This window comes from Microtus pennsylvanicus, chromosome 22, assembly GCF_037038515.1.
Source record: "Microtus pennsylvanicus isolate mMicPen1 chromosome 22, mMicPen1.hap1, whole genome shotgun sequence".
Taxonomy (NCBI): Eukaryota; Metazoa; Chordata; class Mammalia; order Rodentia; family Cricetidae; genus Microtus; species Microtus pennsylvanicus.
Genome location: NC_134600.1, coordinates 19757012 through 19783122, shown reverse-complemented (window position 1 = coordinate 19783122; position 26111 = coordinate 19757012). Strand labels below are relative to the sequence as shown.

Below are 26111 nucleotides of genomic sequence, written 5' to 3'. Positions count from 1 at the left end.
CCTTTGGGTTTCATTAATTTACGTTTTGCTCTCAAGTACAAAACTCCCGGGTTTAAGACCCAGAGAGCAAATCTAGTCTTCCGCAAGGTCACTTTTGTTGTTTCTGGTTATCCGTAGAGCTCTGATGCGTGTCCCCCAGTAATGGTGCTGAAGTTTCCAAAGAGGGTGATGCACTTAGGAGAAAATCTAACTCAGCCTCGGTGAGTTGGGTTAGGCGTTGTTCCGTAAATGTGCACCGACCTAGTAAGCGTGGGACCCGCAGACACTGAGCCTCAGAGCCTAGCCGACCCGGGGCGAGCAAGGAGGCCTCGGTGACGTCAGAAGCCTGGTTCTTCCTCCAGGCCCAGCTTTGTCTCATTGTCCCACACTAGAACCCACTCATGACGGCAAAGGAAGCGGACGCGCAAGGCGGAACGCGGTGTTACAGAGACAGTGTCGGACGCGTGGAGATCCGCGTGACCCGTGCACGCTTCCCGCCACCGCGTCCGCTCGACTCAGTCGCGCCCTGGAGACCGCGTGGCGTAGTGAGAAGGAACCAGGACTCCAGAACCTGAGCCAAGAGAGCCCCTGGGGCGACGCGCCTGCGAGCCGCCTTTCCCCCGCGAAGGCCCCCGAGGCGCTGGGAGCCGTATTCCGGCGGTCACCAGTCCCCGCGGCCCGCGTGAGGCCCGGGGGCGTGATCAGAGGGAGGAGGACACGCACGAAGCCCCGTCCCACCAGGGCGTGGCCTGGGAAACGCGCGAAGCCCCGCCCCGCCCCGCGGCCTGCCGTACTCGCCGGTCCCGCCCGCCGCCCTCTTCCTCCTGCGCATTAGCCGCGGTGGCGGCCTGCTCTCGGGTCACGGAGCCAGGCTCTCGTGGGTGGCTGGGGGGTGCAGCCAGCCGATTCCGAGGCGCGCGCAGCGCGTCCCTGCCTCCGCGATTCGCGGAAGTGACGTGCGGCACCCCGGCAAGAGAGCGTTTGAATCGGTTCCCGGGTTGCTTCCAGGCCGCAGCCCAAGAGGTGCTGCGCGGCCCGCCGAGGCCCCGAGCCGGGACGGCTGGAGCCGAGGGCACGCGCGGAGTGGACGTCGCCGCGAAGTGCTCCCGAGGGAGGGCCGTGGGGTGTTCACTGCAATATGGCAGCGACGGGCGCCAGCAGTCCCGGAGGCCTCTCGGCGGGCTCTGGGACAGACGGAGGCGTCGACGGCTGCAGGACCGTGTACTTGTTTGACCGGCGCGGGAAGGAGTCGGAGCTCGGGGAGCGCGCACTGCAGGTCTCCAACCGCGCAGGCTACGCGGAGTTCCGCGCTGCTGTGTGTCAGGTACGCGGCCGGGCAGAGGAGGGATGCTTGCGAGGAGGTGGGGGTAGGCGGCCCGAAGCCAGGGTGGGTCACCGCCGTAAACTTGTCAGACGGCCCTGGTCCAGCGTCCTTGGCCTATACTGGGAGCTCGCCTTACGGATGATCCCACCCCTCGCATTGGAATAGCCGCTGGCCTGGCTTTGGCCAGGGAGCACGGGGTCCCGCCCCTCCGTGGGCCTCTGCTGGCCTAACGTTAGGGCCCTCGAAGTTAGAGGGCGCTTATCGGGTTTAGCAACTGCTTGATCGCTGCCAAGGAGTTCATCATCCTGTAGCAGAGGAACCTGCGTTTGTCTTTAGTTTGTAACTTCACTAGTCCGCAGAGTTGTATCCACTGTATAGTCAGAGGTACGAGGATTGCGATGTTAGAGGTGGTGAAATTCCGGGAGTCCGGGCAGCCCGGATTCAGTGTAGTCATTTCTTGTCAGAAAGGTTCGCCTGCAATTCTTTACACAGCAACTGTGGAGTTAGCTCAGTATGGATGGCTGCCCTGCTGGTTTTCTGAGCGCCAACCTTGGGAGTTCCTGAACTACCTCCTAGTGTCCATAGGGACAACAAAGAACGTGTATATTGGCTTGAAAAACGAAAAACTATGTAGCAAAACCTGTCTTAAATTGCGAGGTGCTTTATGGATTTGTGGTGTTACTTTTGCCTGAGATTGCGACTATGTTTGGGGAAAGGGGTGTTGTGGGGTTTTGTTTTGAGACAAGGTCTTGCCATTTAGCTCTAGAAGTCTCTATGTTGACCAGGTTGGCCTCGAACTTTTGATCATCCTGCCTTTGCTGTCCAGTGTTGTTAGTCACAGGCCCGACTGCCGCAGTTCTGGGTTCTGAGCTTTTCAAAGAAGGAATATAGTAATTTCTGAATTAACCACAGAAACAGCTTCAAAAGAAAGACATTTGAGCTGATGTTTTTCCTCCAGAAGACTTAAGAAGTTTAGGAATGGCCTATGACTGTGGTTCTCGGCCTTCCACAGTTCTTCATGTTGTGGTGACCCCTAACCATAAAGGTTTTTTGTTTGTTTGTTTTTGTTTTTTTAAGACAGGGTTTCTCTGTAGCTTTGGTGCCTGTCCTGGAACTAGCTCTTGTAGACCAGTCTGGCCTCGAACTCACAGAGATCCGCCTGTCTCTGCCTCCCGAGTGCTAGGATTAAAGGCATGCAGGCCACTACTGCCCGGCTCTGTAAAGTTATTTTTCTTGCTACTTCGTAATTATATTTTTGTTATTGTTACGAATTATAATGTAAATATCTATGTTTCCATATGATCTTAGGCGACCCCCGAGAAAGGGTCATTTGACCAGTACCGACCCACATGTTGGAACACATTGGCCTTGGACATAATTTTGTACAGTTGTTGAAAAAATTCAAATTGAGATTGACTTTGCCAGGAGAACTCTCCCCTGTTTGTAGCTCTCTTCCCAGTGTCTTGCCACGTGGAAACACAAATTGATACACGAATTAGGAGAAAACTAGGCGAACTCCTAAGTTCATTTTATGCCTGTGTATATATGGTGGTAGATTCTCTGTCTTGTTTTAAGACTGATTCTTGCCAGGCAGTGGTGGCACAGCCTTTCATCCCAGTACTGATGAGGCAGAGGCAGGCAGATCTCTGAGTTCCAGGCCAGTCTGGTCTACAGAATGAGTTCCCGACTCCAAAGCTACACAGAGAAACCCTGTCTCAAAAAAACACGCACACAAAACAAAACAAAAAAAGCAAGTAATTCTCTGTAGCCAAGGCTGACCAGGAGCGCTGCATGTTTCCAGGTGCCAGGAGTTTGTTAGAGAACCTCAGTATTACTCCCGCGAGTCCCTCTTTTTGTGTCAGTGTGATACGTACTTTACGTTTAGTTTCTTTTTTTCAGTTAATATTGTCAGGAAAGTCTATTTTTTAAAACAAAGTTATTACTTTCTGTGTATGGGTGTTTGCATGCATGCATGTCTCTGTGCACCGATTCATGCCTGGTGCCTTCAGAGAGCAGAAGAGGTGTCTTGCGAGCAGGCATGGGCGCTGGGAACCAAACATGGTCCTCTGCAAGACCCAGTGCTGTCAGTGCAGAGCCCGCTCTCCAGCCACAGAAGTGTCATCCTAATGCAGAATTCACAGAATCTCTTCGGTATTACTATTCATGTAACAACTGGAATTTACTTTCAGAATTGTAATTTTTGGTACTGCTACGATGAGCATTTTTGAATTCATATCTTTTTTGTTCATTGTTTCGGGAGCATTTTTAAAGTTCCCTCCCTTGCGTGTGCTGTGGCCCGCGTGGAGGGCAGCAAATTAGCTGTTTCCTTCTCAGTCCTCAGACTCTGCAGTGCTCCATCACCAGACCACCCCGTGCCCCCTTTTTCTTCTTAATAATCTTTGGAGACAAGGTATTTATTATGTATACAATATTCTGTCTGTGTATATGCCTGCAGGCCAGAAGAGGGCACCAGATCCCTTTACAGATGGTTGTGAGCCACCATGTGGTTGCTGGGAACTGAACTCAGGACCTTTGTTTTTTTTTTTTTTTGGTTTTTCGAGACAGGGTTTCTCTGTGGCTTTGGAGCCTGTCCTGGAACTAGCTCTGTAGACCAGGCTGGTCTCGAACTCACAGAGATCCGCCTGCCTCTGCCTCCCGAGTGCTGGGATTAAAGGCGTGCGCCACCACCGCCCGGCTGAACTCAGGACCTTTGGAAGAGCAGGCAATGCTCTTAACCTCTGAGCCATCTCTCCAGCCCCCTCTTCTCCTTTTTGTAACCGAGGCTGACCCAGACTTGTGGCATTCCTCATGCCTCAGACTTCAGAGTGTCAAAGTTACAGGTGTCTCTGTGTTAGGCACCATGCTGCATATGATAAGTATTTTTAAATCACTTTTCAAAAAATGATTTCCTTTTCCTCTGAAAATTTGCCATTTCTCCCTATCCCCCGTGAAATAAATGTCTAACTCTCTTAAATTGGATACTAAAAGGTGATTTAGTATCCAAGCCCTGTAATTTGTGTTGGATCTTTCCATCTTTCTGCTTCCTTTTCACTATACAAAGCGTGGGTTTTTTTTTTGTTGTTGTTGTTTTTTTTTAAACTAGCTCTGGTAGACCAGGCTGGCCTCAAACTCATAGAGATCAACCTGCTTCTGCCTCCCGACTGCTGGGATTAAAGGTGTGTGCAACCGCAGTAAACGTGAATTTTTATAACCCTTTTAATTTCCAGTTTAACACCAAGGAAGATATTTCTTTTAATTTCCTTTTTCTTGTTTATTCTAGAGCTGGTGAAGGTTAGAATTGAACAGAAGTGAGGGGAGTGGAGAACTAGTAAAAGGAAAAGCTAGGTTAAAGATAGGAAGACTAACTTTTAAAAATCACTCTATCTGCTAAAAAACTTACTTTTATGTGTAAGTTTTGCCTGTACGTATGTTTGTGTACCACATGAATGTCTGGTGCCTGTGGAGGCCAGAAGAGGCCGTCAGATCCCCTGGAACTTAATTACAGACTATTGTGAGCCATCTTGTGGGTGCTGGGGACCAAACAGGTTCTTGGCAAGAGTAGCAGGTGGCTCCTTAACCACGGAGCCACCTGAGCCCCTTGATCTGCCTGTTATGCCCTACACATCCTGTGGCATCGTTTCCATTACACAGGTGGACTGAATCAAGTACCTCAATTACATACAATATTGCATAGTTATCTTCGTGTGCTTTCTATTGATGTGATAGAGCACTGTGACCAAAAGCAACATGGGGAGGAAAGGTTTATTTGGTCACATATCCCAGTCACAGTGCATCATTGAGGGGAGCAGGGCAGGAAGTAAAGGCAGGAAATGAAACGGACTATGAAGAATGCTGCTTACTGGCTTTCTCTCCGTGGCTTCAGCTTGCTTTTACATGCACATGCACACACACGCATGCTCGGCTGGGTCTTGCCATAGCAGTAAGAAAATGCTCTACAGACTAGCCAGCAGGACAGTCTAATGGAAGCATTTTCTCTGATGAGCCTTTCTTCCTAGATGACTCTAGCTTGTGTCAAGTTGACAAAAAACTAACCAGCACAGAGCTTAACAAGTAAAATCAGCAGACTTGGTCATTTGTTGTTTGTGACCGATGGAGCACAATTGGTCTGGAACACATGTGTAGTCTAGCCTGGCCTTGAACTCTCCTGCTGTCTCGCCCTCCATAGTTTAGATCAGTTTGATTACAAAGAAAAAATCTCCCTTACATTGCTGCTACCTCCACTTCTTCCTGCTCTTGTTGACAGAGCACACTAGTTTTTAGCTGTGGTTTAGGATGTGCTTTGTACTCTGGGCTGGCTTCAAACTGTGAGCAGACCTTCTGCTTATCCTCCAAGTGTTAGAATTACAGACACGGCTACAGTGTCCATCTTAAATCATACCATTTACCATACATGTCTTTTTACTTTGGGGGCAAGAACACTGTAAATTTACTCAAAGATAATGCTTTTTTTTTTAACCCATGAGATTTATTTCTATGAATGTATGTGGTATATGTATGTGTTTATTCACATGTATGGAGATCAGAGAACAGCTTGTAGGAGTGGATTCTTGCCTTATGTGGGTCCTGACCCCTGAACTCTATGTAGTCTTCGTTGTTCTCCAACTTCTGATCCTTCTGCTTTAAGCTTCTGAGTGGTGGAGTCATAGGCATGTGACATATGATTATTTTTTAAATAAAAATTGTGTGTGCATTGCTCTTTTGCCTGCATGTATGTCTGTGAGGATGCCAGATACCCTGACACAGTCTGGAGTTAGAGACAGGTGTGAGCTGCTGTGTGGGACCTGGGAACCCAAGTCCTCTGGAATGCTCTTAACTGCTGAGCCATCTCTCCACCCTCACCCCCAATGCTCTAAACTACTGAGCCATCTCTCCACCCACCCCCCATCATGTGTGTGAGTTTTTTGTTTTGGATTTGTTTCTGTTGGATGGTATTTTGTTGTTGTTGTTTTATTTGTTTTTGGAGACAGGGCTGTTTTCATTGTAGTCCTGGATGTCCTGGAACTCACTCTATACCAGGCTTGCCTTGAACTCAGAGATTTGTGTGCCTCTACCTCTTGAGTGCTATGATTAAATGTGTGTGTCACCACTGCCCTGGTTGATTTTTTTTTTTTGAATGTAGATTAAAAACTCTTCAATGGAGGAAAGTGTAGGCAGTCTTTAATTTAGAATGTGAATGATTGACTTAGGATTTTTCAACATTGTGGTACAAAAAAGACACATTCAGCAGAAAGAAAGTCTGCTTTAAATTTTGAATTCTGTTTTTTTGTGTTTTGTTCTTTCTTTCTTTCTTTCTTTCTTTCTTTCTTTCTTTCTTTCTTTCTTCTTTCTTTCTTTTTTTTTTTTTTTTGGGACAGGGTCTGTGTAGCCCTGACTGGTTTGGAACTCACTAGTATAACAAACTGACTTACAGAGATCAGCCTGTCCTCGGTTTGTTGAGTGCTAGGATTAAAGACATTCACCTTGCCCAGCTTGACCCCTTGTCTTTAAGAAAATATTTAATATCAATGTATAATGTGCATGCCTTCTTCCCTGATACTGTGATATTCACAGAGATCAGAAGGTGTCAGATCCCTTGGGTCTCAAGTGGTAGACAGTTGTGAGCCACCCTGTTAGGGTACTGGGAATTAAACCTGGGTCCTTTGGAGGACCAGCCAGTGCTCTTAACCACTGAGCCATCATTCCAGCCCTACCAACATATATGCAGGCAAAATACCAATATGCATAAATTGTACAAGAGAATATTTTGTGTAGTATTTATATATGCATGTAATAAATTTGAGTCAGATCCACCCCTCCAGTCCTCCATGCCCTTCACCGTTTAATGTGGTACCTTTCTTTTAAAAATATACTCAGTGCCCACTTAGTACGACATGACTGGAGCATGGGCAGCCTGTCAGGGACCTCTCCCCGAGCACCCATCAATTGCCAGTTGAGTGCTGGGATTAAAGGTGTGTACCATCACTACCCGGCTCTAGAAGAATTCTTAAGAAAACTTAAATAACAGTAGATTTATGGGAATATTGCATGAAATAATTAGATACATATAATACTTTGTAGTTGTAAATTGTCTTAGGATTTCTGTTATTGTGAAGAGACACCATGACCATAGTAACTCTTATAAAGGAAAATATTTTATTGGGGCTGATTACAGTTCAGAGGTTCAGTCCATTATCATGGTGTAAAACATGGTAGCGTGAAGCCAGCCAGTGGTGGCACACATCTTTAATTCCAGCACTCGGGAGGCAGAGGCAGGCAGATCTCTGTGAGTTTGAGGCCAGCCTGGTCTACAAGAGCTAGTTCCAGGACAGGTGCCAAAGTTACAGAGAAACCTTGTCTCGAAAAAACAAAACAAAACAAAACAAAGCAAAACAAAAAACATGTTAGTGTGCAGGCAGATGTGGTGCTGGAGAGGTAATTGAGAGAGTCCTACATCTTGATCTATAGGCAACAGGAAGTGAACTGTGTCTTTGGTTTTTTTTTTTTTTTTGGTTTTTCGAGACAGGGTTTCTCTTTGGTTTTGGAGCCTGTCCTGGAACTAGCTCTTGTAGACCAGGCTGGTCTCGAACTCACAGAGATCCGCCTGCCTCTGCCTCCCGAGTGCTGGGATTAAAGGCGTGCGCCACCACCGCCCGGCTTGTGTCTTTGTTTCTTTGTTTGAGACAAGGTTTTTTTGTGTAGTTTGGAGCCTGTCCTGGAACTTGCTCTGTAAACCATACTGGCATCAAACTCACAGAGTTCATCCGGAGTACTGGGATTAAAGGTTTGCGCCTCTATCACCCGGTTTGAACTGTGTCTTACTCTGGTATGTTTGAGCATATGAGACTTCAAAGCACACCTCCACAGTGACACACTTTCTCCAATAAGGCCACTCCCACTCCAACAAGGCCACACCTCCTAATAGTACCACTCTCCATAGGTCAAGCGCTCAAACACGTGAGTCTATGGGGATCATATTTATTCAAACCACCATACAGAGGTTCCCACTGACCTAGAGTTGCCAAGTGGGGAGGCTGGCTTCTTTTACTGTGAGGATCATGGGGATTAAACTCAAGTTGTCTGACTTGGCAGCAAGCACCTTTAGTAGCTGAGCCATCTCACTGGCTCTAGGTTTGTATTTGAGACAGAGTTTCATGTGTTCTTGGGTAGCTTTTGTATAGCTGAGGATGACCTTTCTCTGAATGTTGAATGCTGGGATTACATGGGTAAGATACTATTTCTTAATTTTGTGGTATTAACATGACCTGTCCCCTGGTCTTACAGTATTAAATGACTTACCTATTTCCATATGTACCTTATAATCTAGATTTCAACTGAAAGTCATTAAATTTAATTTAGATTTGATGGGAATTGAGTGGTTTCAGCTAGATTTTTCTATTCTGATTTAATGTTCCTGTTTTGTTTTGTTTTAGACAAGGTCTTGCTATGTAATTTTGGCTGGCCTGGCCTGGGTTTTCTGGCAGTTCGCCTGCCTCTGACTCCTAAATTCTGTTATAACAGATATCTGCCAACACCCAATTTTTATCTATCTCTCTGTCCTCTATCTATCTACCTGCATTTCTTTATTTATTTTCAGGATGGTGTCTTACTCTATAACTGAGCCTTGCCTGACATCACTCTAGCCCAGGATGGCCTCAAATTTAAAGTAGTCCTCCTGTCTCATCCTCAGTTGCAATTACAAGTGTGAGCCACAGTATCTTATTGGGTGGTTCATCTGGTGATAGTGTTATTTTGATTGTCCTTCTCTGCTTATTTGTTAGAAGACCTCCAACCCCACCACGTGCGGATTTAAACCTAGGGTCCCCTGCAGGAAGATGGTGTATAGCAGTAGAGCTGTATCTCTAGTCCAAGCCGGGATTCTTTAATGAGCACCTTTTAAGCTGAGAGATTGGTGGTGTATACACCTTTAATCATTGTAATTGGAGATTGAGGCAGGAGGATTGTTGCAAGTTTGGGCCAAATGAGAGCCCTGTTTTTAAAAAGTAAACAAATAAAGCCACATTCCCTCCCCTTGGTGGGGAAAAACACATTGCTTATCATGAAACATAATTAGTACTAAGGAAAGAAGAAGTGGTTTAGGGGTTGGCATCCCAGCTCTGTAAACAACCCTGAGAATTTCGAGGGGTTGGAGAGGTGGCTCAGCAGTTAAGAGAGCACTTGGTGCTCTTCCGCAGGACCTGAAATTGGTTCCCTATACCCATGGGTGGCTCAACCACCTGCAACTCCAGCCTCAGAATCTGATGTCATCGACTGGCCTTTGGGGCTAAACACACACACATCTTTGAGAAAAGTAATTATTCTGTAATAATGGAAGATTTGTTCATCCATAATTTAAAGTTTTCTTAGACACCTTTAGATAGAAAGGTTTGTTCTAGAAAATAGTCTGTCACCACCCAAGGGGAGTTCTCTCTCAACTGCTCATTGTTGTGCTTCATTTCAGGAATACATGTATTTTCTTTTTAATTTAAATAAGAGTGTGTTAATTCACCTTTCCAAGTGTTTTTTGGTAGTTTTTTACAGTTCATATTATCATTGTTACTTTTTTAAACAATATTTTTATTATATTTAATCATTTAGTTATTTAGTAATGCTTTTAGGAAGATGTCAGGCTTCTTTAGATATCCTGTAGCCTACGTATTCATACCTTACTGCGATGAAATACCTATTTTCTTCCAACATACTTACATATCTAATTTGTATAGAGTAGGTGTTCTGTTAATGCTTTGTTTCAAATATGGTGACTCCTTATAGAATGTAATGAAAAGTGTGTCTTTGGGTGCTTCCTCTTGATGAACCAAGAAGGGCTTTTGAGATGGTTCAGTAGGCAAGGGTGGTTGCCACCAAGCCTAAGGACCCGAGTTCATGCTCAGGAGCCACACGGTCGGAGAGAATGATTTTCTCAGGTTGTTCTCTGACACCCTACATGTCCCCCATAAATGAATTAAATAATAAATGTAAAAAAGTTAATCCTTCCAGAATGGCTCAACTAGTTACTACTGAGTTTTCTCATAAGATCTTTTAATTTATTCTTTAACAATTTTGTATGTGTATACAATGTATCCTGATTTTATCCAGCCTAAATCTTCCTTCCCTCTACCCTGTACCTCCTGACTGACCCCCTCCCATGCTTGAGTCTAACTTCCCAAATCCAGTTATGCTGCTTCCATGCTCAAGTGAGAGGCTATCCACCAGAGCATGAGTAACCTACCACCAACCATACCTCAGAGAAAAATGACACCTCCTTCCCAGTTGAAATCACTTGCCAGTAGCTCCTTAGTTCTGGGTGGAGCCTTTCAGCTCCTTTTTTATCCACACTGGAATGTTCACTGGCTGATTTCTGTGGAGGTCGTATGCAGGTAAGGTTAGCTGCTGTGTGCAATGACTTTGTCATGCCCAGTAAATAACTATTCATAGACTTTCTCTTCCAGCTCTTGCATTTTGCTTCCTCTTCCAGTATGTTCCCTCAGGAGGCTGTGGAGCCTTGATAGAAATGTCCCATGTAGGGCTGAACATAGTCACTTTTTTCTCAGCACTTTGGCCAATTATGAGTCTCTTCATTGACTGCTGCCTACTGCAAAAACAAGTTTCTCTGGCCATGAGTATAAACATAGATATTTAGAAGGCAGTTTGACAGCAGCATGTCCATTTAATACAATAGGTTTGTTCCCCCCTAAATCCTGTGACCTCCCAAGTCATAGTCATTTAACTGCATTTACAGTACCAGGCATGAATTCCCTCCTGTGGAGGGTTCAGGTCCCCTCAGAAGCAGTGTTGCCACTATTGTATCGGATGGCATGTATTGTCTGGCAGGTCAGTATTGTTCCATGTGGAGTCAACTTCTGGTGAGTCCATTGTGACTTTTCCTATTCACTGACACTATGAAAGCTCACCATCAGAAAGGAAGCTTCCCAGTCACTTCCTGTTTGGTCTCCGTCCTGTAACCAAAGTGTGTTGCATTTTCAGTAATAGGGTCTTAACATCCAGTTATGGTGGGCAAATAAGAGAAACACCAATAGACTGTGCTGTTTTTGAAAGACTTTGGGGCCTCCCTGACTATTAGCTTGTAGGAAGGTAACCTCTGCCTGGCACTGAGATTTTCTTTTAATAACCCATGTCTTCTGGGGGAAGCATTATTCTTCTATTCAGGGTACCGATGTTCGAATGCCTTAAATAGTCTTAACAAATTACATATTACACACAAACCACACATAACACACACACACACACCCTGTTCTTTGATAATTTAGATAATTTTGACTACATCCAGTCTCTTTCCCTACTCACCCAACTTTGTGTCCTCTTTGTTTGTTTGTTTGTTTTAACTCATCAAGTCCACTTTTGCTCCCTGTAAACTTTTGGGTTTGGGGCTAGCTGCTGGAGCACAGGAGCTATAACCTTAAATCTGAGTCTTCCTTTCCTAGCAGCTGTCAATCATCATTATCACTTCAGCCAGGGGAAGGACTTAATGCTTACCTCCCCTTTCCATGCTGGGCTGGCTTGGCTTGTGTAGGCCAGTGTAATTCTTTTACAACTAGTAGGAGATCATGTGTGCAGCTGCTTTATTCTATCTGGAAAATACTATTTCCTTGTAGTCACCTGCACCCCTTGCACGGTGATCCCTGAACCTCGAGAAGACTAGGTATGATGTAGATGGACCATCTTGGGCTGAGCATCCATAGTCTCTTACCCTCTGTACCTTGATACTTGTGGGTTAGTGTTAATCATTGTTTACCACAGGAAGAACCTTCTTTGATGAGGGTTGAGATATAAACTCATTAAAAGACAGTTTAACACTATGTCAGTTCAGCGGAAGAATAGTAGGTCCTCCTCTAGGGGCTGTGTCATATTTAGCCACAGGTTCTTTGCCCTGATAAGGGTTTCATCTTGTCGAGTGGGCCTTAAACCCAATTAGAAAGTGTTTCATTCTCATCTCACTGAATAGCCCTGGCTGGCCTGGAACTCAAAGATCTGCATGCTTCTGCTTTCCAAGTGCTGGGATTAAAGGTGTGTTCCACACCCACAGTACATGATATATTTGTAATTAGCATACAAAGTAGTTGGGTTCTATGAGACTTTATGTTTTAAAATACACCCTTAGTGCTGGTTAGCAAACCTTCCGCCCCTTCCTTCACACCATTCCATTGTCCATCCCACATAGACCTTTAACTCCGCTTCCCTCTATTTCAGTATCATGTCTGTTCTGTACTCTCCTTTCCTGTCAGGGCCGTGTCCCCTCCCTTTTTGGCTTCCTGAACCTCCGCAGACATCCAGACTAATTGTAGAAATCTTACACATCTGAAGCAGAATTATGTATGAAAGAAAACGTGTTTGTTTTCCTGCGCTTGAGTTATGCCACTAATATATTTTTTTTATTTCATCCATTTTCCTGAAAATTTCATAAGTTCACTTTTCTTTATAGATGAGTAAAATTCTACTGTGTATATATCACATTTTCATTATTTGATGATCGTCACATGTGTTCTTAGCAAATAGCAGAAAAGTTAAGCAATTTACATGGCTTAGAGTGCTTAATTTTACAAAGTCAAAATTTAAAAATGCTGAGTTTATTTCCTAGACAAGTAAGTGTAGTAGCTGTTGCAAGGCTGTAGTATCAGTATGTGCACATTCTGCAAATGTAAATAGTACATTTATTTCCTTTATGTAATATATATTTTTTTTAAATTTTGGATAGACAATTGGTATTTCATCTGAAGAAAAGTTTGTTATTACAACTACGAGCAGGAAAGAAATTACCCGTGATAATTTTGGTAAGTAAGCAATGTCCATTTGTATTTATTTCCTGTGTAGATAGAGCAGTAGCTGTGCATCACCATCTGTCCAAAGGATTGATAATCTGGAGGTCTTTGTTCTCAAGGGATCACTTTTTCCTGCTCTCAGTTGGGTCCAGGAGAAATCAAGCCGTACCACTTAGCTTTATTTGGACAACCACAAAACTGAGCTCTTAGCAAACTTGTATTCTTTCATTATTTTTTAAATCCTTTGTTTTAAGTTTCCATAAGTGCTGGATTGCATGCTCTTTCCCCTCTATCATAGGATTTCCATACGTTAGTAACCCCAAGTGCCCTGGACCTAGAGTCTCCTGAGTATCTGGGGATTACAGGTGGACTCCACCATGCCTAGGTTGATTGCTTTTCTTTTTAACAAGGTGTGCTTTTACTAGTTTTTAATTTTGTGTATGTATCCGTGTCTGTGTGTGGATATAGACATGTGAGTGTAGGTATCTACGGAGTCCAGAAGAGGGTGTTAGATTTGTTGGAGCTGGAGTTGCAGGTGGTTGTGTCTCCTAACATGGGCGCTGAGAACTCATCTGGGAAGAGCAGCAAGTGTTCTTAATTGCTGAGCTATCTCTGCAGTCCTCTTTTCTTTCTCCTGAAAGGAAACAGTGAGGAATTCTCCCTTCCTGTTGATACCACACTAATGCAAATCCTCATCTGATGGTCATGTGATAATTTAACTCACTGGGAATTGAGTGTTGGGACTGAAGACACGGGTCAGTGGTTAAGAGCACTTGCTGCTCTTTCAGAGGACACAGGTTCAGTTCTCAGCACTCATGTGCTAGTTTTACAACCATCCCTTACTCTGTTTCTAGGGGATTTGATGCCTTCTGACCTCCACAGGCATCAGCAAAGCCGTTGGTGCACAGGCATGCATGCCAGCAAAACACTCAATACACATAAAATAAATCTTTATTTTATTTTATTGGGCTTTTGGAGATAGGGTTTCTCTGTGTAACAGCCCTAGCTGTCCTGGAATTCACTTTGTAGACCAGACCAGAGTGGCTACAAACTTGTAGAGATTCACCTGCCTCTGCCTCTTAGTGCTATGATTAAAGGTGTTGTGCTACAGCAGGGCGGTGGTGGCGCACGCCTCTAATCCCAGCACTCTGGAGGCAGAGGCAGGTGAATCTTTTGAGTTTGAGGATAGTCAGGCTGCTTACACTGAGAAACCCTGTCTCAACAAACAAAAGTGTGTGCCACCACACCCAGCTATAAAATGAACCTGGAAGAAGAAAGAAGGAAGGAAGGAAGGAAGGAAGGAAGGAAGGAAGGAAGGAAGGAAGGAAGGAAGGAAGGAAGGAAGGAAGGAAAGAAAAAAGGAAAAGAAAGAAAAGAATTGAGTGTTTAAAATTGTATGCAAGTAGTGGTGACTCACGTCTTAATCCCTGCACTTGGGAGGCAGAGATAGGCAGATATCTATGAGTTTGAAGACAGCCTAGTCTGCAGAGCTAGTTCCAGGACAGCCAGGTTCACACAAGGAAACCCAGTCTTCAAAACAAAACCAAGCAGAACACCCTGGGTATATGGTACATGCCTATAACCTGAGCTGGGATGTAGAGGCAGAAGAATAAGGAATTCAAGGCCAGCTTGGGCTACATGAAACTCCATATCTCAAAAATACCGAGGTTTCTGACTTTTCATCTTGTGAGGACACAGAAGACTCCACTTATGAAGAAACAGGCCTTCACTAGGCACCAGTCTTGGACTTTCCAAAATTTACCAAATTGTGAGATGTAAACTTGTATTTCTGTATTTTTAAATATTTTCGGACTTATACTTCTTTATTTAAACATGTGTGTATTAATGCAGAGGTCAGAGGATAACTTTGGCAATAGTGTTTCTCCTGCAGTGTGGGTCCCAGAGATTGAACTTAGGTTGTCAGATTTGCTCAGCTGATACCTTTACCCATTGAACAATCTTGCTGGCTCAACCTGTAATGGTTTTTTAAAAAACTGAAAATAAAAAAGAAATGCTTTTCAGCTGCCGTGGTAGTTTACACCTATAATCATGCCACTCAGGAAATTTAGGTGTTTTATAGTGAGTCCGAGGGAAGCTCAGACTCCAGTGAGATCCTGTTTCAACAAACAAATGATATTGGACATGGTGATGTACACTTGTAAAGCAGGAGAATCTCCCCAAGTTCAAGGCCATCTATCTGCATAGTGAATTCCAGGCCAGCCAGGACTCCCCAGTTTCCAATAAAGAAATAAACATTTCAAAGCAACACACAATTCTACACATTTAGGAGACTGAGGCAGGAAGGTAAGTTTGAGGCCAGACAGAGATGAGACCCTGACATTTTGAAAAACAAAGCAAACCAACCAGACAAACAAACACAAAGGGCCAAAAACACTTACCTCGAAAGCTTGAAAACCTGAGATAGATCCCACAGTGGAAGAGAACTAACTTCAGAAAGACATCCTCAGACTTCTCCTCCCCTCACCCTTCCCCCAGGCAGGGTTTCTCAGTAGCTATGGAGCCAGCTCTGGAACTCACTCTGTAGACCAGGCTGGCCTCATAGACATCCACCTGCCTCTGCCTCCTGAGTGCTGGGATTAAAGTGTGTACACCACCACCCGGCTGTCTTCAGACCTACGTGTGTACTGTGACATGCATTTGCCCACCACCCCCCGGCTATCTTCAGACCTACGTGTGTACTGTGACATGCATTTGCCCCCATTTGTGCTCATGTGCACACATACACATTAATAACAACAACAAAATAAATTTAGATATTTATTTGAGTATTTTAGAATTGTGGAAATGTTTATGCCTGTTGTATTGATGCTCTTTGTATTCACAACTGGAATGTGTTAGGTAGAGCCATTGACAGTTTACCTATACTGTTAAGTGCATTTCATACATGAGATAGATATGTGTATTCAGAATAAATTCATTGCGTTTCTGATCTACCCTAGCAGTTAACAATTGTAACTCTCAATTACAGATGAAGCTGTTAAAGATGGAGTCACTCTGTACCTGCTACAGTCAGTTGACCAATCGCTATTAACAGCAACAAAAGAAAGAATTGACTTCCTGCCTCACTATGACACTCTGGTTAAAAGTGGCATGTATGAATATTATGCAAGTGAAGGACAGAATCCTTTGCGTAAGTAATTTGTACAATTTTTGATTTTTTAAAAAATTTCATGTATTTTCATTCTGTATACATTGATGTTTTTCTTGGGTGTTTGGTCCTCCGGAACTGGAGTTATACACAGTTGTGAGCTACCATGTGTGTACTGCGCATTGAACCCAGGTTCTCTGAGAGAGCAGTCAGTGCTCTTAACCACTGAGCCAGCTCTCCAGCCCCTGCACAGTATTTGGAAGTTGTTAATGCCATTCCTTCATATTCTGTAGATCATTTCATTCTACTTTATTATAAGGCCGTGGGAAACTCCTTTTGATCTACTTTTTAGTTTCTTTGTATAGATCCAACTGAAATATGGATTTTTTTCTTTGTTTTAAAACTATTTAAATTTATTCACGTATATGTGTATGCATTTGTGTGGATGTATGCCACAGGGAGCCCTGAAAACCAACCTGGGGCTTTCCTCAAAAGCAGCAACTGCTCTGAACTGCTGGTCTGTCTCTCTAGCCCAACCTTTTTTTTATTTATTTACTTTTGGTTTTTCGGAACAGGGTTTCTCTGTAGCTTTGGCGCTTGTCCTGGAACTCATTCTGTAGATCAGGCTGGTCTTGAAGTCACAGAGATCCCCCTGCCTCTGCCTTCTGAGTGCTGGGATTAAAGGTATACACCACTGCCTGGCTTTTTTTCTTTTTATGTGTGTGCCACAGTGTACATGTGAAAGTCAGAAGACAACTTGTCTTGTCTTCTACCACATGCACTGCTATGGCTGCCAGAGTCTCTAGTCTGTGCTGTAGGAGCACAGAGGTTACAGGTGCGTGCATTACTGCACACCGGCTTTCACGTGGGTTCTGGGGATCCAAAGTTATTAAGCTTGCACAGGAGATGTTTTACCCGTTGAGCCCTCTCTCCAGCACAGAAGTCAACTTTAAGTAAAAATAAAGTAAACATTGAGCCCATTAATAGGGCTGGATGCACTTTATCTTGCAGTTTAGCATCTTCCTGTCTTGCTGTAAACTGCCTCCAGATATGAAAATGCCCTTTACCTTCCATTTATTTATTTGTATTTAGTAACTGTGGATTAAATCCAGAGCCTTGCACATAATAAGATAAACATTCTATTGCTGAGTTATAATCAGTTCTTACTTTGTAAATTTACACAGATAAAATATAAAAAATAGATGTCTTTAATCTTTTCCTAAACCTTTATAGCCTTACTGGTTTATCCTTATAGACTATATGAGATGGTTTACCGGAACTTCTTCCTAGACTCTGTCAAAGTACTTTATGCTATTAATATGTTCGTTATAAATCATATTAAAATTATTTATTTGTAATGTACATTGGGTTTTGCCTGCATGTCTGTGTGAGGATGCCAGATCCCCTGGAACTGCAGTTAGAGACAGTTGTGTACTGCCATGTGGGTGCTAGGAATTGAACTCAGGTCCTTTGGAAGAGCAGCCAGTACTGTTAATAGACTGAGCCATCTTTCCAGCCCCAAATTCTTTTTTCTTAAATGTGTTTTATTGTTAGAAATTAAAAAATTAGAGATAAGTTAATAGAATATGAAAATAACCATATTGCTACGATCTGAATATAATCATCACTAACACTTTGGTGCTTATCATTTCAGAACTTTTCCTATTAGTTGATTTTTTGTTGGTTTGTTTTGTTTTACCATACAGGGTTTCACTGTGTAGTCCTGACTGTCCTGGAACTCGCTCTGTAGACCAGGCTGACCTCAAACTCACAGAGATCCTCCCGACTCTTCCTCCTGAGTGCTGGAATTAAAGGCATATGACAGCACATCCAGCTTAAACTTTAAAGATTTATTTTTATTTTAAATTAGGTGTACACCTGTGCCTTTGCTATTTGATCTCTTTGCTCATTTTACTCTATAGCACGTGCTACTTTGTAATTGGCTGTAGAATTTATCTACCTACTGTCTTAATTGCTTTTCTGTTGCTGTGAAGAGACACCATGGCTGGCCAAGACCACTTAAAAAGAAAGCATTTAAGTTGGGGCTAAGAGTTCCAGAGGGTGTGGAACAGGCAGACATGGTGCTGGAGCAGTAGCTGAGAGTTTATATCTAACCCACAAGTTGGAGGTGGGAAAGAAGCTGAATGGAATGGTATGGGCCTTTGAAACTTTGGAGTCCAGGCTTAATGACATGCCTCCTTCAGCAGGGTCATACCTCCTAGTCCTTTTTCAAATAGTTCCACCGACTGGGGAGGGATCAAGTCTGTAGTGGCTGTTATTATTCAAACCACCATATTTACTGTAATCATTTATTTTCTCTCTCTTTTCTCTTCTGTTTTTAGCCCCCTTTGTTTTTAAGGCAGGATTTCACTTTGTAGCAGGACCCCCTCCCCCCAGATCCCCTGCTGTGTAGACCAATCTGACCTCATACTCATAGAGATCCTCCTGTTTCTGTATCCTGAGTGCTGGGATAAAGATTGGCACCACCACATCCGACTGTGATTATGTTATTTTTTAATTTTATATATTTATTTATTTAGGGTTTCTCTATGTGGCCAGGCTGTTGACCAGGCTGAGCTTGAACTCACAGAGATCCACCTGCCTCTGCCTCCTGAGTGCTGAGAATGAAGGTGTGATTATAGTTTTTAAACTTTACATTTATTTATTTACTTGTATGTGTGAGGGCATATGTACAGAGGTGCGCATGTGTGCATGTGGAGATCAGAGGGCAGCTCATAGGAGCTGCTTCTCTCCTACCATGTGAGCCTAGCGATGGAACCCGGGTAGTCAGGCTTGATGACATGCACCTTTACGTAATGAGCTGTCTACCTATCCATGATTGCATTTTATTTCCCATCTTCGTGTGAAATATTGAACTCATAGGAATAGGATCTTTGCATTATGCAGTCCCTGGAGCAGTGCCTGGCAGATGAGAGGTGCTTAAATGTGTGAATTCTGAGTCAACTTTAAATAACTTCTTTGGGGATAAATTTCTGAATATTTACTGTGTACTCAACAAATACATTCATTGTAAAAACTGTCAATGTAGCTTAGTTACTAGTGTACAGATTCACTGTACCGGTTTTCAGCTATGCCATGATGACATCAATATGGGAGAATCTCTGCTGAAACTCTGATTTTGACTTCTTCAACTCTTCAGTGTGTCCCAAGATCTTTTCTTTCTTTTCTTTGCTTCCGGTTCTTCCTTGCTTTGTTGCAGCCATGTCTTCAAGTCATGTTCATCATTTCTTTTATATATTTTCTTTGAGTAGACAGATCTGATTTTCATTGTATGTATGTCGGTGAAACAAAAGCTTTACCTCTGACTTTCTAGCCTCTTTGTCATTAAGGAGAGTGTCTGTTCTTGCTTCCTATGTAACATTGCTATTGGTTGAATTTGATAGAGTAAGCATTGTATTTAAATTGTATATAGTTTTAGAGGCAGAAATTCAAACTTGTCTCAGTGTTCCATTTCCCTTTCCTTTTGTGGAGGTGAGATGGTGAAAGGAGGTGTGGTGTTTTGAGACAGGGTTTCTTCTGTGTAGCCTTGACTGTCCTGGAACTAGGACCAGGCTAGCCACAACTCACAGAGATCCAGTTGCCTTTGCCTCCCAAGTGCTGGGATTAAAGGTGTGTCCCACCACCTGGACCTTTTTCCTTTTGTAAATTAAGTTCTGTACTTTTTTCTTTCTTATGTCTTTATTTCCTAGTTATTGTTGTCAGAAGCCTGATCCATATGCATACCTAATTTGTGGTAAATTTGCTTACCAATCTGGTTGTCACTTAAGTACTTAGAGCACTTGCCAGAGAGCTATCATGTTGGTCAGTGAGTTTTAGTTGGGTTAAATTTCTGTGAAATGAAGATAAAATTTGGTATAACCATCCTTCCTTTCTCTTTCTGTTTTGTATTTTGAGATGGGTCTCACTGTGTAGCCCAGGCTTGCTCCCAAACTCATCTTGCTTTAGTCTTCCAAGTTCTTAGATAACAGGCATGTATTCTTTCTTTTTCTTCTTTACTTCTTTTGTTTGTTTGTTTTGTTTGGTTTTCTTGTGTATCCCTGGCTGTCCTCAAACTTGGAGAGCTGCTGAGTGCTGGGATTAAAGGTGTGCTCCGCCACCACCCTGTGTATTGTTTCTTTTTAGAGAAATAAAAGTGAGAAATGATTGAATGGTTGCTTTTTAGGGAGGAGAATATAAAATAGTGCTGCCAATAATGAATTGAATGTAAAGTTGGCAGTATGCCGGGAATCAGTAGCATGGACACATGTCTTGACACTTGTATGGATTTTCTGGAAGAGGTGTGAACAGATGCAACCAAAGAAACCATCCCAACATAGTCTAGCTTAGCAAAGCCCTGTGACTTTATTATGGTGCTTATAGGAGCATGAGCGATTTAAAAGCAGCTGTGTCACTAAGAAGCCCACTTTGCATGGCGATTGAAAGCTGTTATCTTGCAGCTCCCTGTGCAACTTAGAGATAGCTCAGCTCAACTGCCTATTGCTTTTATAACGTTGGAGATAACTCTGGGGAATCTTGTAAAATTCAAGAGCTTTCTGGGCCTAGTTTGTTTTTTTGTTTGTTTATTGTTTTTTGAGACAGAATTTCACTTTGTAGCTCTGGCTGGCTTAAAACTCACTATGTAGACCAGGATGGCTTCACATTGACACAAATCTCCCTGTTTCTGCCCTGAGTCCTGAGATTAAAGATGTGTGCCACCATGCCTGGCTTGGGCCTATTGAGTCTAGAGCCTTGTCAGTTTTACTTCCTAGGTCTTGAGGGTTTGTAGGAGGGAATGTTTTAATTTGGAGAAAATAGTGAAAGCATTATGTAACACATTGTTTTTGGTTTTGTTTGTATAGTAAAAATATAAAATTCTTTCTGTTACTATGATAAAATACCTGGCAAAAAATAATTTAAGGAAAAGCGTGTTTTCAGTTTTACATTTCATCACAGACAAAAAGACATAGCAGGAACAGGAAGCAGGCTGGTCCTGGTCTTCCCCGTCAGAAAGCAGAGAAGGCTGAACATTCATACTCCCCTAGTGTCTTAGTTTGTTGCAGTTCTGATAAACACTATAACCTGAATCAACTTAAGGGAGAAGAGGATTGATTTTTATCTTTAGCTTCCAGGTCAAAATCCATTGAGAGAAGTCAGGCCAGGAATTCAGGCGGAACTCAAGGAGAAACCATGAAGAAATGGTGCTGACTGACTCACTCTCTGGCTTTCTCACTGGCTCCTTCTGCTACCATCTACCTAGAGATGGAGTCACCTTAGGGGCCGGGCCCTCCCACATCAGTCACAATAAAGACAGTGTCTCACAGGCATGCCCACAGGCCACTCTCATTGGGCAGGTCCTCTAGGAAGGCTTCCTCTTCCTGGCTACTTTAGATTGTGTCAGGTTCACAATAAAAACTAGCATACCTGGCTTTATCCATTTTATTCAGCCTGGCCGCTAGGGTGGGTCTTTTTACTTAATTAATTTAATCTTAAAAAAAAAATGCACTCACAGATAGATATTCCCACAGTCTCCAAACTGATTCTAGATCCTGCAGAACTGATGATTTAAACCATCATAGGAACTGTGGTTGGGAGTGCAAGTTCTCTTTGAACTCCTGGCAGTCTTCCTGCCTCAGCCTCTGGTGTGCTCACATTCCAGGTGCCTTAGTTCCTTTTCTGTTGCTGCAACAAATCACCATGGTCAAGGCATTCATTGGGCTTATGATTTCAGAGGGGTAGCATTTTTGATGGCAGTGTGAGGGCCCAGAAGTGGGCAGCTGAGAGCTGACACCTTGATCTTCAGACATGAAGCAGAGGGCACGCTGCTGTAGTCGGAGACTGCTTGTTCGTTCCCGGCCGCCCAGCTCCTGAAATAATCACTCAGAAACTATATTATTTTTTTTAATTTATTTATTCATTTATTATGTATACAATATCCTGTCTGCATGTATGCCTGAAGGCCAGAAGAGGGCACCAGACCTCATTACAGATGGTTGTGAGCCACCATGTGGTTGCTGGGAATCAAACTCAGGACCTTTGGAAGAGCAGGCAATGCTCTTAACCACTGAGCCATCTCTCAGCCCCAGAAACTATATTATTAAATCACTGCCTGGCCAATAGCTTAAGCATATTTCTAGCTCTTCCTTCTCTCTTAAATTCACCCATTTCTTTCCTTTTTTAAAATTGATTTTATTGAGCTATACATTTTTCTCTGCTCCCCTCCCTAAAGTAACCCATTTCTATTATTTTATATTTTACCAAGAGGTTTGTGGCCTACCGGCAGGGTTCTAACTGGCAGCTCACGTCTTTCCCCTCTGGTGGCTACATGGCTTCTCACTGACTCTGCCTTCTTTCTTCCAGCATTCAGCTTAGTTTTCCTCGCCTATCTATGTTCTGCCCTGCTATAGGCTCAAGCTAGCTTTCTTTATTAACCAATGATATTCATAGCATAGCACCCCACATCACGCTGGGAATGACAGGAGTCTTTTCAGACCTCATACCCTACCTCCAGTGACATCTCCACAAGGCCACACCTCATAATCCTTTCCAAACAGTTCCACCAACTATAGACCAAGCATTCAAACACATGAGCCTATGGGTGACATTCAAATTGCTACAACTGGCTGACATTTAACATGATACATTAGTCTTTAGAATTCTTTTTTTTATGATTTATTTATCTTTATTTTATGTGCATTGGTGTGAAGGTGTCATATCCCCTGGAACTGGATTTTCAGACAGTTGTGAACTGCCATGTGGGTGCTGGGAATTGAACCTGGGTCCTCTGAAAGAGCAATCAGTGCTCTTAACCGCTGAGCCATCTCTCCAGCCCCTAGTCTTTAGAATTCTATAACCGTGTGTGTGTGTATGTGTGTGTGTGTGTGTGTGTGTACACGTGCATGTTCTCACTAATTATAGGCTGGTCTTGGACACACTTTGTAACCCAGGCAGACCTTGAATTTATAATCCTCTTCTCTTAGCCTCCTGGTAAAGACTACAGGCCTTTCTCCACTAGACTAGCTTCTCAAATGAGCCCCTTTCCCTTTTATTTGGGGGTGGGGTGGATTGAAATAGAGTTTCTTTGTGTAGCTTTGGAGCCTGTCACTCTGTTAGACCAGGTTGGTCTGGAATTCACAGAGATCTGGCTGCCTCTGCCTCCCAAATGCTGGTATTAAAAGCATGGACCACCACCGCCCGGCTTAAACCAGCACCTTTTCACTGCTGCTGTTTTGGTACAGGATTTATTGGGTTGCTCAGATTAGTGCCTAATCTTTTTCATGCTTGTAGTGGTTGTGATGAAACTTTTTATTATGCATAACATTAGACTCAGGGTGATACTTAATTCTTGCAGCTCTTTGGGAAATAAACAGTGGTTGCTTGAGAGTTCCTTTTACTGGAATGTTTATATAAACTGTTTGGGATGAAAGGGTTAAATGGTGTTTTCTCAATCTCTTCCAGCATTTGCTCTTGCAGAATTAATTGACAATTCATTGTCAGCTACTTCTCACAATGTTGGTGTTAGAAGAATTCAGATCAAATTGGTAAGAAAATTATGCATAAAAATTGTTTTTTTAGTAGTACATTGGAAAAATTAGAAATAAAACTTAGAACTAATTATCTGATGTCTTGTTATAATTTTTATAGTTTCTTTTATGTAAGTGCTTATTTATATATGTATTTATGTACTTACGTTTTATAATTTCTTTTGTAACACTGCAGTTATAAATATGACATGAATATTTTCCGATATTAATGCAGAGGGTTTTGTTAGCTACAGTGTTAGTTATGGAGTCTGTCTTCTTTTTCTTCCTGTATTTTGCCATGAGAAGCAATGTGGGAATAGTGTATATTTATACCTTGATTCTTTCCTTAAGTTTACTTCTAAGACATGCTATTTCTAGGTTAAAAACATTAAGAAATCTAGGGTTTTTGCTAGATATAACTCAGTGCTTTAAGAGAGTTGTAATTTTTATACTTATACCAGTGATATGAGTGATCCTTTGAATTTTATACTCAACCTCATGTTTTAAGTGTTGATTGGCATTTCCTGTCGCTTTATTTCGTAGCTTTTTGATGAAACTCAAGGAAAACCTGCCGTTGCAGTGGTCGATAATGGGAGAGGAATGACCTCTAAACAACTTAACAACTGGGCTGTGTACAGGCTGTCAAAGTTTACAAGACAAGGTGACTTTGAAAGGTTAGCAAAACCATGCTTTTTCCTTTTTAGTGATGTCTGGGTGCCCTTAGTTATAGAGGATTTTTTTTTTTAAAGATTTATTTATTTATTATGTATACAACATTCCTTCCATGTATGTTTGTATGCCAGAAGAGGGAACCGGATCTCATTACAGATGGTTGTGAGCCACCATGTGGTTGCTGGGAATTGAACTCAGGACCTCTGGAAGAGCAATCAGTGCTCTTAACCTCTGAGCCATCTCTCCAGCCCCCAGTTATAGAGGATTTTATGGGCTTGGTTTTATTACAGGGCTTTGTGATAAATATTCCAAAACAGAACACTGTGCTTTTCTCCTGAACAGTTTTGTATTTCCTGAGGTCTGTGAGAGTTATATTAACATATTGAATACTGTTAGGACAATAGAATGGTGTTTAGGGTAATCTATATAAATCATGTCATACTTCTTGAAAATGTCTAGAATTACATATGATTCACTAGTATTCTGTATTTTTACTTTGAGGCTCAGTTTTTCAGATTGTCACAGCTATTTCGGAATAGAATCCATGTTTGTATCAGAACACGCTTGTAGACAGTGCTTTCAGCACAGGAAAGCTGGGCATGGCAACTCGGCTGGTAATCCATTTTAGCCTTCTTGGGATTTCATCATATGAGCAAAGATTTTCAGTGACTCACCTCATTTTGTGGTGTGGGCAGTGAAGCCAGGATGTAGTGCATGCTAGGCAGGGGCCCGACACTGAGCGGCACCTCGGTCCTCCAGCCCTGTGTGACAGATAGTGGAGAGAAAAACAAAGATTACAGTGTCCTTTGATTGGTCTGGTTTGCCTGGCCATTTATTTTTGGGCACTTTACCTCTCTGTATGTCACGTTACGTACTTAGAAAATGTGCACAGTCTCTCAAGGTTTTGTGGAAACTGAGCTATTGTTCTGATACGAAAACGTAAAATTTTGAGATAGTGCCTGTCATACAGTAAGCATTTAATAGCCACGAGCTGTTATTTTAGTTATTTCTTACTCCTGGTATAGCACTCATCTATAATCATTCTTTTCTGATATTTTCATGAATATATGACACTTAAAAGAGTGTTTAAAAAGCCATTGTGAAGTGGCATGGTGGTGCATACCTTCACTCCCAGCACTCAGTGGCAGATCTCTGTTGAGGCTAGCCTGATCTGCAGAGCAGGTTCCAGGACAGCCAGGGCTACACAGAGAAACCGGGCCTCAGAAAAGAGGGAAAAATATGTCAACACAAACTTAACACTTACATGAAAACACTATGCTTTTATAGTCTGAGGACAGGATTTTGTATCTGTTTGGCATAAACAAAAAGATAAAGGAAGTTGACAATAAACTCGGGGAAGGGATCCAGAAAATTAACTTTCCGCCTTTCTGATAGATTTAACTGGTCCATCTAAATTACTAAAATTAAACCTTCACTGGACTCAAAGGATACTGAGTTTTCTCTACACCATAACCAGTTTTTTTTAACAACTTAAAAGTTAAATTTCTATTTTTGGTAAAAGTCATCCTTTGCTCAGTTTAATTATGTATGTGTGTATGTGTGTTACACACATGCATGTTTAATTATGTATGTGTGTGTTACACACATGTATGTTTAATTATGTATGTGTGTATGTGTGTTACACACATGCATGTTTAATTATGTATGTGTGTGTATTACACACATGCATGTTTAATTGTGTATGTGTGTTACACACATGCATGTTTAATTAT

General features: G+C 42.6%; 1 protein-coding gene across 1 annotated transcript in view; it reads left to right on the top strand.

The window, feature by feature from the left end:
* The first annotated feature begins 769 nt into the window (after positions 1-769).
* The window catches only part of Smchd1 (structural maintenance of chromosomes flexible hinge domain containing 1), a 137201-nt gene continuing 111859 nt past the window's right edge, over positions 770-26111 (top strand). Inside the window, exons 1-5 of the mRNA XM_075956462.1 lie at positions 770-1303; positions 13014-13089; positions 16067-16228; positions 23642-23724; positions 24250-24380. Of these exons, the coding sequence (XP_075812577.1) occupies positions 1118-1303; positions 13014-13089; positions 16067-16228; positions 23642-23724; positions 24250-24380 (638 nt within the window). The 5' untranslated portion in view covers positions 770-1117. The remainder of the gene's footprint in view (positions 1304-13013; positions 13090-16066; positions 16229-23641; positions 23725-24249; positions 24381-26111) is intronic.